Below are 14,760 nucleotides of genomic sequence, written 5' to 3' on the forward strand. Positions count from 1 at the left end.
TTCGCCCTATTCCGTTCCCTGTTCAGTCCTGAATTAGAGTTCGTCAATCAAGAGGGACCACATTATTTTCATTTGTCACGGATCTGCCGAAAGGTGTCTGCCAACGGCTGTTGCATGCTCACAGCTTTTGTTAATAAAGCAGTGTGTCGATCAGAGGCAATCAGCCGGGGAATGTTGGTCTTGACGTGGTTTTTCATTTATGACAACTTGACATAATTCCGAAGGGTTATAAAATGTCAACATGAAACAGTAGAAAACACTCATCCATCAACGACAAAGTTTCAACTGATAAACGAAACCCAAGATTGACTTTAAAGAGTTTGGGTAATTTTGTAGGACGCAAAACACAATGTCCAAATATTTGAGACGAAAATTGTTTACGTGTCGACATTTTACCCATTTCTAAAAAAAACTTATCCCCTCATCATCAGCAAGTAATTTTAAGGTTACGCTTTCTACTATCATTATCTTCAAAACGTGTAAAGTTTAGTGTAAATCTGTGGACATTATTGTATGTGTGGCGAACACTGTACCCAAACCATTTAACAATACACTGCTGCTTTGGACAACGTTTGCTATTTATAAATCGAGTTTGTACACAGGCGTGCTCTTTAAGGGCGCAACATGACGAGGCAGCGTTTTGGGATGACGTATGCATGATTTACCCATTGGATGCCCTTTTTAATAAAAACGTCTTCTGGTGAAAATTTAGACGTACCGGAACATCCAGTCTGGTTTGTGGATTACGTGTGTAATGATGCAGACTCTAAAAACAGCCGCAGCGCCTTCCCCGATGACGATGAGCACCACTACGAGACTATACCACAGACGACTGTTGCATGTTCAAACTAACGGAAAAGCTGCAGCTGCAATTTGCTTTTTAATTTTTCTTTCCGTTCATCAATTTTGTTCATTGTGGCCCCTTTTCGAAACCACGGCTTCAGCCTTGGATTCGGCTTCAGGCTCCGCCCTCTCGTCCTAAAGCCCTGAGCGCGTACGCGACAAAATAACTGCGGGCCAAGCAAGCCTGCGCCGTATCCAAAGCCGAAGCCGTGGTTTCGAAAATGTTTTACTGGTATCTAAAAGAAATATTCTACAACTCAATTAAATTCAATTTATTTCTGGAGTAAATAAATTTGAACATTAAACGAAGCAAAGCAAAGCAATAAATTAATAAGAATTGCGTGAGGACACTATGTCAAATTGATATTTTGCATATTTAAGTCAATAATGAATAAATATAAATAATTCATAACAGTGCAATAATTAAGGACTTAGTTAAACTGAGCTTCCTATTTCACAAAAGCTGTATGTTTCATCCTCATCAACTCGTAAAATGGTCTTGGAAACCTACTTATAGAGGTTTGTTGAGTTCAAACCTCAGACATTAATCTACGGTATCTCCAACCATGACGTCAAGCGTTCCTGGTTCCCGTTCTATCCCTGCTCAAGTGAGTCTGGTATCCGACGCAATGACTCACACAAACATTTTTGTTTCCTCAATTTTAAGTGTAGAAAAGGACAGACTCCGCCTCTCCCATTGCCCCATGCAACTTGAATAGGTTTCAATGAACCTTCACCTGTTATCAGGGTATTACCGCAAACCTTTCCATATCGTATTTCCACCATGTTTCAAATCCTACTTGTTTTACCTCATCTGTTTCCAAGCGGTCGTTGTAGATTATAGGGTAACGCTGTTCTAAATCATAGCACTGAGTGTTTATAGCCAAATCAACAATCCATATTGAGTTGCAATTGTAACATGACTTTGTAATGAGATATGTATACCCCTCTATTGTAAAAGAGTGGACATTTCAGTCTATTGTCCGAGTGGTGTCAGTTTTGCTCCTTTGGGAGTGAAAGTCGATCTGTCACTCTTTTTGAGTGTACCTGAAACAAACTTCACTCTAAATCGAGTTGAAAGTTCACCGTAGAAAGAGTTGTCCGCCATATGGCTCTTTGTAAGGGTATATGGCGGACAAAACGAGTGGTTTTTCATTCTTTTACATTAAAGGCAGTGGACACTATTGATAATTACTCAAAATAATTATCATCATAAAACCTTTCTTGATTACGAGTAAATGGGGAGAGGTTGATGGTATAAAACGTAGTTTTTGAGAAAGAAATAATTTTCCACGAATTTGATTTCGAGACCTCAAGTTTAGAATTTAAGGTCTCGAAATCAAGCATCAGAAAGCACACAACTTCGTGTGACAAGGGTATTTTTTTCTTTCATTATTATCTCGCAAATTCGACGACCGATTGAGCTCAAATTTTCACAGGTTTGTTGTTTTATGCATATGTTGAGATACACGAACTGTGAAGTAGTCTTTGACAATTACCAATAGTGTCGAGTGTCTTTAAAGGAACACGTTGCCTTGGATCGGTCGAGTTGGTCTTTGAAAAGCGTTTGTAACCGTTTTTTATAAAATGCATATGGGTAGAAAGATGTTGTAAAAGTAGAATACAATGATTCACACAAACATGCCTCGAAATTGCGTGGTTTTCCTTTTACCTCATCGACTAACACGTCGGCCATTTATGGGGGACAAAAATTTTGACTCCCATAAAAAATGGCCGACCATGTTAGTTCGCACAGTAGAAGGAAAACCACGCAATTTCGAGGCAAACTTGTGTGGATCATTGTATTCTACTTTTAAAACATCTTTCCAACCATATGCATTTTATAAAAAACGGTTACAAACGCTTTTGTTTTGACCAACTCGTCCGATCCAAGGCAATGTGTTCCTTTAACGCAATACGTTCCGGTCCGAAGCAAACCTCAGCATAAATTACTTGACATTATTTTTTTTGTTTTATATCATTATATCTCGCAACTTCGACGACCGATTGAGCTCAAATTTTCACAGGTTTGTTGTTTTATGCATAATGTTCAGATAGACTAAGTGAGAAGACAGGTCTTAGACGAGACAATTACCAGTAATGTCCAGTGTCTTTAAGCATCAAATGAAATGAAATTGGGGCTCTTACGTGCATGCGGCTGCTTTCATGAGATTGCCAATTCCTAGTCCGTTTTTTTAATTACATGTTTCATCCACGGCTTATCTTCACATCACCACAGCGGTAGTCACTGCGGTATTCCTAGACTTGATTCAAGTCCCGTTCTCGTGTGAGAGATCCCTAAGCATACACTGTAAACAATAATCCGTAAAATTTACGGCACTTTACCTGGCAGCTGGGGGGTGCCAGGTAAAGTGCCGTAAATTTCACGGTGGAAGTTTTGTAAATTGTGCCTCGAAGGGGCAGTTTACAACACTTCCACCGTGAAGTTTAGGGCACTTTACCTGGCACCCCCAGCTGCCAGGTAAAGTGCCCTATATTTTACGAATTTTACGGATATGTTTTACAGTGTATCACGCCAACTAAACTTCCAGCAAACAAGCCGTGGGCGCTCGCTGAAAAATAATGTGGTCCCGCGTGCGGAAACAGTTTGGGGAAGCATCACAAAACCAGTGTTCTGGCGATTGCACGGGATTGGGACTTGAGTCAAGTCTACGGTATTCCAGGATCACGGTGAAGATAATTGAAGCGGTCTCAGCGTGAGCCATTAGCCGTATTACGTGATGAGAGAACCGAAACGGTCACGGTGATGTAGTCTCACCTTTCAGCAGTTAATCTGGGTGAATGTGTGGAGTGATGCCTCGTGTTCAACAGAACTTGTTTATTCCTCCCTCCTGTAATGGCTTGCTGTCGGCGTCAAGTTACCGATGTAGCGTGGAAATAATGAACGGCTGAATCCAAACCAACATGACACTTACGGGTCTCCCACCCCACCCGCGCCCCCTTATAATGACGATACCTACAGGCTCAACATCACCACATTTTATTTCACTTATTGAACGAAGGAATCAGAACCAACAACATTTTAAATTACGGAGGATTTTTCAAATGATCGCGCTTTAGAAGTAGTTTGTACACTGTAAGTGGAGGTGTGGCGTGGTGGTGGGGTGGGGGGGGGGGGGGGGGGCATCTCCTGCAACAACGACGGCACCCCGGCACACTGACCCTATACCCCATAACGCCATTATGTTTTAACGTTGCTTTGGACTACTTTGCTGGGTTTATAGCATACCTATATATAATCTGTATTTCATTTTGTGCAAAGAGGGTGTTTTATCTTTCGTTATTCCCTTGCAATGCTACCAAATGAGTGCAAAATGTCACAGATTTGTTATTTTATGCAATAAGTCTGGATACTTTGACAATCGCCAAAGGTGTCCAATGCCTTAAAAAGCTTAGAAAATAATCTACTGTACCTAGCAATGGGCACACACTTAATATATTATTATCACCAGTGTTTTTAAACTTGTCCTTGACTTCTGTTGTCTCATACAGTCTGGCCAGTCAGGCAGGTTGTCATATAGCCTGCTTAAGTCATTAAGAGTAAAAACGTGGCCAATGGTTTGTAGCAAGATTCATTCACCTGTAATAATAAATCTACTTGTAGGTTTAAAAAGAAATCTTTTTTATTGATCAAGATGATGATGAACGGATATCAGATCTGGGATTTCATTTACAGTGCAGTGCCATTTTCATTTTGCAAAGCGCACTTCCATTGGAACATCTGAAAAGCAGTGGTAACTTTGGGTAATTACTCAAATAATTCTTAGCATAAAACCTTTCTTGGTGACGAGTAATGTGGAGAGGTTGATGGTATAAAACATTGTGAGAAACGGTTTCCTCTGAAGTGCCTTAGTTTTCGAGATGGTTCAAGGCATGATTAAAGGCCCAGTGATCGGGGGTAATAATTTGTGGAAGCGCTTTGAGATGCCCTTCTGGTTGGTGTATAAATCGCTACAAAAACCGACTATTATAATTATTATTATTTAAAAGTAATTTGAACTAAGGAACGAGAAGGGGGAAACCCCACAATTTTACAGGAAACAGTACATTCATTTTATTTTCTCGGAGAGGGCTCACTCTCCATTCACGTGTTATGTCAAACATAATTCAATTCACATACATGTACACATAAGAGGACAAAAATAAACCATGCACTTAAAAGCCATTGGACCCTTTCGGTAAACAGTGTTGTCCAAGGCCCACACTTTGTGTACCACAACTTCTATATCAAATAACAAACCTGTGAAAATTTAGGCTCAATCGGTCGTCGGAGTCGGGAGAAAACAACGGAAAAACCCACCCTTGTTTCCGAACGTTTCGCCGTGTCATGACATGTGTTTAAAATAAATCCGTAATTCTCGTTAACGAGAATTTATATTGTTTTGCTGTTTTCTCAAAAAGTAAAGCATTTCATGGAATAATATTTCAAGAGAAGTCTTTCACCATTGCCTTCTGTAAACCCTGTAAATTATTTGTAAATCTGTGAACTTTTTTTTTTTTCTGAACCAAAAGGGTCCAATGGCTTTAAAGGTAGGGTCACACTTTGGTAATGACATATAATTTAAATTGTGTAATTTCTGAAACAATATGCTATTGTCTGAAAGATTGTAATGGTAGTATGCATCCTGCAAAAATATGTCCTCTGAAATGCCCGCTGTTGATTAGAAATCAATAAAAACATTTAAAGCTGAGAAATGATTCTCAGACTTCTGGAGGGTTGTTGTCTGCTTGCGAATGCTGCAGACAATAGATGCAGGTTGGTACCCGATGTCGCCATGCTAAAGGCAGTGGACACTATTGATAATTACTCAAAATAATTGTTAGCACCAAAAACTACTTGGTAACGAGTAATGGAGCTGTTGATAGTATAAAACATTGTGAGAAACGGCACCCTCTGAAGTAACTTGCATGTAGTGCATCTGAAAGCACACAACTTTGTGTGACAAGGGTGTTTATTGTTCCATTATTACATGTATCTCGCAACTTTGACGACCAACTGAGTTCAAATTTTCACAGGTTTGTTATTTCATGCACATATGTTGAGATACACCAAGTGAGAAGACTGATCTTTGACAATTACCAAATGTGTCTAGTGTTATAAAACATTGATGTGCTTGACATCCAAGATTGTGAATATACAGCAACAGTTTTTCCTGTTTTCCCTGCAAGTACACACCGCATTAAACTGAAACAACAAAAGTGAATTTTAGTGTAAATTTCACCTTTCTTGACAATTTTGCCTAAGTATCAACATAACATGACACTGGGTAGTCATGTCTGTTTGTGATCATTCCTGGCTATGTCACCCAAGATCCACAAGGTTGCACTGGGTATTCATGTCTGTTTGTGATCCATCATGGCTATGTCACCCAAGATCCACAAGGTTGCACTGGGTAGTCATGTCTGTTTGTGATCCATCATGGCTGTGGCACCCAAGATCCACTGGGTGACACTGGGTATTCATGTCTGTTTGTGATCCATCCTGGCTGTGGCACCCAAAATCCACAAGGTTGCACTGGGTATTCATGTCTGTTTGTGATCCATCCTGGCTATGTCACCCAAGATCCACTGGGTGACACTGGGTATTCATGTCTGTTTGTGATCCATCCTGGCTGTGGCACCCAAAATCCACTGGGTGACACTGGGTAGTCATGTCTGTTTGTGATCCATCATGGCTATGTCACCCAAGATCCACAAGGTTGCACTGGGTAGTCATGTCTGTTTGTGATCCATCCTGGCTGTGGCACCCAAGATCCACAAGGTTGCACTGGGTATTCATGTCTGTTTGTGATCCATCCTGGCTATGTCACCCAAGATCCACTGGGTGACACTGGGTATTCATGTCTGTTTGTGATCCATCCTGGCTGTGGCACCCAAAATCCACTGGGTGACACTGGGTAGTCATGTCTGTTTGTGATCCATCATGGCTGTGGCACCCAAGATCCACAAGGTTGCACTGGGTATTCATGTCTATTTGTGATCCGTCATGGCTATGTCACCCAAGATCCACAAGGTTGCACTGGGTAGTCATGTCTGTTTGTGATCCATCCTGTCTATGTCACCAAAGATCCACAAGGTTGCACTGGGTATTCATGTCTGTTTGTGATCCATCCTGGCTTTGTCACCCAAGATCCACAAGGTTGCACTGGGTATTCATGTCTGTTTGTGATCCATCCTGTCTATGTCACCAAAGATCCACAAGGTTGCACTGGGTATTCATGTCTGTTTGTGCTCCATCATGGCTATAGCACCCAGGGTCCACTAAATGACACTGGGTAGTCATGTCTGTTTATGAAGGTACAGAGATCCACTAACATTTACCCTCAAAGAGTTCCATACTTCACGCCTCACGTACATGTACCTCAATCATCTCCGATGTTATGTCTCACAGCTCACAGCTTCAAAGTTTCTGAAAGCTGTTGACATGCGTTTCATGATACACAGACCCACAGGCCCAAAGCCAGGTGATATAGCGTAGATCCTTTCTGCATTACACCACCCATGGATCAGGTCTATTTTTCCTCATGAGGAACGATATCCGTCGTCCCATCTCTTGATTGTAGATACGCTGCATGTTCTCATACTCTTTTCGTCTCCTCATCTGGAACGGTTTCTCGTAGTACCGCTTCCTACGGACATCCTCAATGATACCTTCTCTTGTAAGTGAACTGTTGAGTGACACAAGAAAGTACATCGTACATATTAATAACATAGCAATAATAATAACAAGTTCTTGTAGCACATTTCCAATACCCGTTTGGCCAATAACATTCCTGCAATCTTTCTCAGCTCCCTAGATGGGGAGTAAACATTTGTACAGCCCGAGCTGCCGTGGTGCTCCGAAGGGTTTTTCATACACAATATCAACCTTTACCCTCCCAGATACTCATTTTTAACCCAGAGTGAAGAGAAGCAATTACAGTAAAGCATGTTGCTGAAGGACACAAGTGTCATGACCGGGACCCCGACCCACATCCCGATGACTCAACCACCAAGTTTGAACTTGATGATCTAAACCACTCGACCATAACGCACAACATACATCAGTAATAAGACCTGGCAGGTTCCGGGGCTGAGCAGTCACCTGGTTTTGTCCCCACTGCCTTTTACTTATGGACTCCAGTTCTAATCTCTGACTGGTGAGTTACCTTTGTATGTTTTTCAGTCCCTTAATTGTACCTGGGCCAACTCTGCTTACAGTAAGCAACAAGTTGGCACCAACGGAAGCAGGGAATTCTGCTCTTATGTCAAGCATGTTTGCAGGTTAGCAGGGAATTACATGCATACTATACATGTACAACATGACTACATGTCAGCATTTTTTGCTTACACAGCTAGCAAAGAAATGCGGTGCTTCCCCTACAAGCAAAGAATGGTGATCGTAAGCGCAGACTTTGGTGGTAAACAGAACCATAAAATTGGGCCCTTATATTTCAATCCCCACTTGGGTCCCAGTTTCATTGTTCTGCTTAACAGTTCAAGCAAAGGCTCTGCGCTAACAGAAGCAGTGACTCTCTGGTCAAACGAGATCTGTAAACATCAAATATAGGCCTAAATTCTTGAACCCTTTTGAACATGTTGAAAGAAGATATTTCCCTCAATGCTACATCAAACTCTTTATTAAAACTACGTACTTGTTCAAGGACCTGTAAGCGCCGTCAACATCACTGTTCTTCACAAACACCGTCCGGGCGATGAATCTTAGATGTCGGCTCATTCTGGCTGATACTTTGATTCAATCTAAAAACACATCCTAGAAAAAACAAAATATAAAATAAAAAATATAGTTTAATACTCTCTATAAGCTCAAGTGACTAGTTTCAAGAACAGGGACTAAAAAAAACTGTGCAAAATGGGCTCAAGTTTGCATACAGAGTAAAGCCCGGTTCATACTTCCTGCGAATGCGGAGCTAATTTTGGTGATGCAACAATCGGTACGCGCTCCATTTCCCTTTGTGACGCAATGAAATTCGCATCGCACGAAGCATTAGCAGGAAGTATGAACCGGGCTTGAGGCTGTCAGAAACCCTTCCATTTCATCTTCTCCTACAAATGTCCATAGACTTCAATAAGATTGGAATACCAGACCCTGTGATTAGCAACATTTGTTAAGGCAGTGCGGCAGTGCGTGGGCGCTGTCCATTTACAATACCACCATTCACGCATATAGCTTGCACGCACTGCCTTGTTACACCCCTTGTTACTAACTCGGCTGCGGCTTGGCAGTTCGTCCATCTACATGTACATGTAGTAAGTGAGTGCCTGCGTGTACAGCGCTTGGTGACCAGAAATATAAAATGTTGAGCATATTAACAAGTCACAGGGGAGTTGGACAGTTGGATATCGTTATGTACATGTACTCCTAGAACTATTTCGGTTTCGTCCGCTATCATCTCCGGTTACTATTTCGGTTTCGTTTGCTATCAATTCCCGTTAACGGGAGACGATTGCGGACGAAACCAAAATAGTTCTAGGAGTAGGGGGCCTAGATATTGTGTACCTTTTTTGAAAAGCAAATCAAAACATTTCCCATTTTCTGCCGCCAATTTAAATTAAACTTTGGTTAATTCATATATAAATTTAAACTACTAAAACTAAGTTCTACCTCCATGGTACATACATGTATGTACTAATGACAAACAAATGTGAATCTAATTTACTCAAATTAGGTTTCCTTTCGTTCGGAAAAATTTCCGTATGGCGCCAGTACTTTTTCATTGGATGGATATAATAATTAATAATAATAATCTAATTTACCGCAGTGATATCCCTTTTTGTGAAAACTTCGTGAAAAAGTGGTGGCGTCATACTTAAATTTATCCTATAGGACAATACATGGATAACTTTCCGTATGGCGCCACCACTTTTTCACTCATTTTTACAAAAAGGGATATATCAATCAGGTAAATTAGATACTATATTATTTTATTTCGAATGAAAAAGTGGTGGCGCCATACGGAAACTTTTCCCAATACATAACTAAATTAATTTGTGTCTTTGCTATAAAATATAAGCGACATCTTTATAATAAACGCTTGTATTTTGTAATGTAAGTGTCGGCAATACACGTCATTCTCATGTCATGTCCATCTGTATTACTACAACATAAAGTATTACATCAAAATCGTGTTCGACAAACAAATTAAGCTATTTTCATGGAGTACATTTATTCCAGTAATTTTTCAACCTTAAAAGAGCTACACCGCTAGTTTAACGTTTACTTACAAAAGAAAGCAACTCTATAACTATAAGGCAAAATCCCCCAGGTTTCCACTCGACGCGACCTCCGAAAATTTAGAAAACCGTGACCACTGTAGCTTGAAACAGCGCCCTCAATTTTCCATGGAAGTTAACTTTTTGGGATTAAGTTGTTGTATTCTTTTACCGCGGTAAAATAAACGAAGAAACACAAAATGGTAAGTGAGTCCTCTATTTTTCTTCCTTATTTACGTCCTTTCACTGACTGTCATAGGTTTTGCTTCGATTGGTTGATCGATATGTCCATGTAGATCATAGAAGTGTTATTAAAATCTGCATTATGTATTTATTTCGGCTTGTTTTCAGTTCGTAAAGTTGAAGTTGTGAGAAAGTTTTTTTCGTCGTGTGTATACTAAAGTGTGCAGCTAGCGTAGCTGTACTGTGTACAAAGCGTATGGGCAGTAGGGGAGCAGCTTGCCACTGCTGTGTGGACACGGGTGCCGGTTTAACATACCATCACACAGACAGGTCAGATATATTGACCTAGTTGTGACCTTGCAGTTGTTGCACAGTAATTTGCAAAGACTTAACATTTTAAAAACAGGTTTCAATCATACATTTTGATTTTTGCCAAATGATTTGCCTAGGTTTATGGAAATTGATTTTGGGGGTTGAGCAAAGATTTAACTGGACCATAATTAATAGAACATTCAATCAAACATTTCATACTCCTATCATAACATAACATAACATAACAATTAAAATGTATGAGGCGCAATTTCATCTAGATCATACATAGCGCACTAGAAAGAAATTAACTACATGTAGGAAAAAGGTGAGTCAAGGACTTTACGGAAAACAGAAAGAGTAGTAGATTCCCTTATGGCAGTTGAGAGATTGTTCCAAATTATTGGCCCAGCCACACTGGAAGCCTTTTGACCTAGCTAGAATTTTGTTTGCCCGGGGAACATTCAAGCGAGTGATGTCTTGAAGTGTGGACCGAAGAAATCGTGGAGGAGTGTAATGGTGTAATGTGACAGTGAAGTGGTAATATAATGAGGTGCAGTTTTGTTAAAGCATTTAAAAACGAAAAGAGCAATCTTAAAATGTATTTGATCTCTAAATGGTAGCCAATGAAGTTCCCTTAGTGATGGGGTAATATGTTCTCTCAAGGGTGTGGAACAAAAATGAGCTGCACTAATTTGTAATCTTTGGACTCTGTCCAATTCATATGACGTTGCACCAAATAAACGGAGATTGCCATAGTCAATACGAGAGAGGACTAAAGCTCTGACAACATGATGGAGAGTATCCTTATCCAGGTACCGTTTGATTCTTCTTTAAGTTACGTAATTGAAAATTTATTGATTGGCAGAGGCTAGAAACTTGTTGTCCAAACCAACCACAGAAATACTACCTCCATGGTCCAACTGAGTTATAAGTAAGAGCATCATGTACGTATCTTGCCCTATGTTGTCGGTGTCCCTATTTTCTCATATATCTCATGTTTTGGGTGCCAGTCAGTCAGATGCCATACACAAGTTGTATGGCATCTTACTGACTGGCAAATGCCGCGTTAAATGCTGTGTGCACTTGTAACATGAACATGAATGATGTAGCGTTGGAAAAGGGAAACATGTCTACTACTTCTTAGTAAACTCCACTTCTTCCATGGGCCTTGTTGTATTGTTTGTGGTGACCTTAGCGATGGCTCCATAGACATGTAGACGAGTGTCCATGGTGGCAGGCTTTAATCTTAGTACTCATGACTCCAGTGCAAATAAAGTGCATTGCCCCCATTCACATTCATGATTCATTCACAGGCTGACTAATGCCAGATGCATGGAAAATAGCTTAGACTACATCTCTACCCTCCGTTTGAACCACCTTTTAAAGATTGATAGTATGTTGTTTGTTATTGTGGAGTTAAACGATTTAGATAATTAAGAGTCACCCTTCACTGTTTCGCAATGCCGCCGCGAAGAAGCAACTGGTCACGCGATTGATTATAAATTTGTACTTTATTTACTTAAATACAATGCATTAATTATGTCCATCATCAAGAGTGTGCTATCTAAATATTTGTCTGACTTTCTGAACTTCTTTGCGTATGTTTCTTTTGCAAACTTGTCTTACATACATGTTACCTCAAATTATTTCTTACTCTTGCTAGAGGCCTACATGGTCTTTCTAAGGTAATGAAATCGTAATTTAATTGTGTAATGTGATCGTACTTCAAATAACTGATCAAGACTGACTGACTGAAAGATTGTCTTACACAAGTAACCTTTACAGGGTGTGCAATGCAGAAAGGAAAACAGAGTAGCAGTGTGTACAATGTATGGGTGCTTATGTGGCTAGAAATTGAGCTGAAATTACTTTGACATGAAAACTCTTTAATCCAAATAAGTGAACAAATTGTAACTTACGCCCTCCCTCTATCAGGACTACCCTCGTTTGCAATTTTTAATAACATTGTGATGAATGTTGTATAAAGGCTCTGGTGACAACTTCAATCAGATTCAATTTATGCTCAGAAAAATTGCAGGTGACTGTGACAGCTTTGTGGGAAAGCTGGAGTGAAATAAAACTGTCCCTTGTTGTGGCTGAGTGGTCTAGCGCTAGATCATCCAAGGTTTGGTTTAAAAAGTAACTTGGAAGTGGGTGCATAAGAGCAATGACTCACTCTACATGTAAGGCCAAATAAAAAAAAAGACCAGTTGATCGTCCCCGCCCGCATCCTTTTTTTACTATTTATTATTTTTTGATTTTTGGTATAAATTGTTTTTTTGGTAATCCATCTTTTCAAAAGGACTGGCCTATAGGAGCTTTTCCCGAATCTAGCGTGATGCTCTCGAACACTTGTAACCGTCTGTTTCATAAAACAATATTAGTGAATGGTACCAGCAAATCTTTTTAGTGTTTTCCGACCCTGTGATAACACAGGTCATCATGCAACTAATAGGTATAACATAAGTTTGCGATGGGTTCAAACTGAAGAGTTGGTGGCCTGTTTGATTTGAAATACAAAGCGGCCATCTTGAAAAAGAAATAGTAAATAATAAATAATAAGGCCCTCATCCTCCTCTTTTTTTTTTAAAATCTGGACGATCAACTGGTCTTTTTTTGGCCTAAGTAACCTTGAAGTAATATGGGTGTAGACGGTGTAGAGATTTCCAGAAATGGTTTTGAAGAAAGATCCTTCATTCTTTCATGCACCACAGAGCTTATTGATTTTTCCACATTGTGCAAAGGACACCATTCTATGAACAGAAGATTTGTCAATACCTCAAGTGTCATCATCCTTTACAAAATGCTGATTATTAATCTTATGCCTGGGTTGTTATTCCCAGAGTTGGTAGGGTTGAGGGCTTTACCTACGTACAATTACCCCTGTATTGCCTTTGTGCCCCTTGTCATTGCCTTTGTGCCCCCTTGCTAATTCCATAAAAAAAATGTACTTCCTTGATGAAGTTCCCAACAAGAATGGAGCATCATAAACTTTTTGAAAAACTTTAGTAGCAGTTCCTGTTACTCTGTAGGTAGTGTATATGATCGTCAATATCGAAAATGTAACGTCTTCTGTTTCATAGAATATTTATAATAATAATGGCTGTTACACGTTCAGAGTTCATATCGGCAGTCTGTATCCAATTTATTTAGTTTGCACAGTCATGCTCTTTTTGTGTTTTCCTTTTGGTAAAACTGTTTTCAGATGCGATTGAGCCGTTGTTATCCATTTCTATAGGGTACTTATTAAATTAAAGACAGTGGACACGATTGGTAAATTTGTCAACATGCATAAAATAACAAACCTTTGGAAATTTGAGCTCAATTGTTGGTTGAAGTTGCGAGATAATAAAGAAATAAAAAAACACCCTTGTCACACGAAGTTGTGTGCCTTTAGATGGTTGATTTTGAGACCTCAAATTCTTAATCTGAGGTTTCAAAATCAAATCCGTGGAAAGATACTTCTTTCTCGAAAACTATGTTACTTCAGATGGAGCCAGTTCTCACAACGTTTTATACCATCCTTTCCCCATTACTTGTTACCAAGTAAGGTTTTATGCTAATAATTATTTTGAGTAATTACCAATAGTGTCCACTGCCTTTAATATGACAATTTAAACTTTCAGAAATCTTTATGATGTATCGCCAGCCAGTCAAAATTGTTGATATTGTTACTAGTGGCTCTGAAGGTACAATCAATGGTAACCCATTTCAGCTTGTATTGATGGAAAATAAGTTTGAGTGCTGAGCAAACGTTGTGCATGCTAACTGTACGTGTAGGCTTTTGATTAATACTAATATGCTGGGGCCAGCAATGTTACTGTTATTGTCACCATTGTAACATAGAGCCCATGGTGCTTGTATTATAATAACCTTCTTCACTGAGCTATGACCATTTCACGCCAGAGGGGGGATCTTTTCTAAATTGATCCACCCCTGCGGAAAATAATTTCCCCTTTTGTTAACGGTGGGAAAACGGGGTGATTTGTCAGTGACTGTTTGTTCTGGGGGTCATGCTGGCGCTTTGGTTCGAATTCAGGGAGTGTGAAATAGCGCCATGCTTGGGTATTGCAGTATTCAGTTACAGGAATGTTGTCACAATGTTAGTAAGGTCATTGTATGCTCTACACTTGACTCTGTTGGGGCTCGCTGCTCATATTTTTTTATGGGTGCGTTCAGGAGGATTAC

The 14,760-nt window shown here is 39.8% G+C and overlaps 2 protein-coding genes across 2 annotated transcripts in view; one reads left to right on the forward strand and one right to left on the reverse strand.

The window, feature by feature from the left end:
* Positions 1-4,525: 4,525 nt before the first annotated feature.
* Positions 4,526-10,182, reverse strand: LOC139943284 (small ribosomal subunit protein bS21m-like). Its single transcript, XM_071940109.1, has 3 exons — positions 10,090-10,182; positions 8,499-8,617; positions 4,526-7,532 (listed from the first exon to the last, which is right to left on the reverse strand). The coding sequence occupies exons 2-3, from the start codon at positions 8,579-8,581 to the stop codon at positions 7,355-7,357; spliced, it is 261 nt and encodes an 86-aa protein (XP_071796210.1). The 5' UTR covers positions 8,582-8,617; positions 10,090-10,182; the 3' UTR covers positions 4,526-7,354.
* A 52-nt stretch (positions 10,183-10,234) lies between these two features.
* LOC139942562 (dihydropyrimidinase-like) overlaps positions 10,235-14,760 on the forward strand; it is an 86,026-nt gene continuing 81,500 nt past the window's right edge. Inside the window, exon 1 of the mRNA XM_071939407.1 lies at positions 10,235-10,280. Coding sequence (XP_071795508.1) covers positions 10,278-10,280 — 3 coding nt within the window. The 5' untranslated portion in view covers positions 10,235-10,277. The remainder of the gene's footprint in view (positions 10,281-14,760) is intronic.

Source organism: Asterias amurensis, chromosome 10 (genome assembly GCF_032118995.1).
Source record: "Asterias amurensis chromosome 10, ASM3211899v1".
NCBI lineage: Eukaryota > Metazoa > Echinodermata > Asteroidea > Forcipulatida > Asteriidae > Asterias > Asterias amurensis.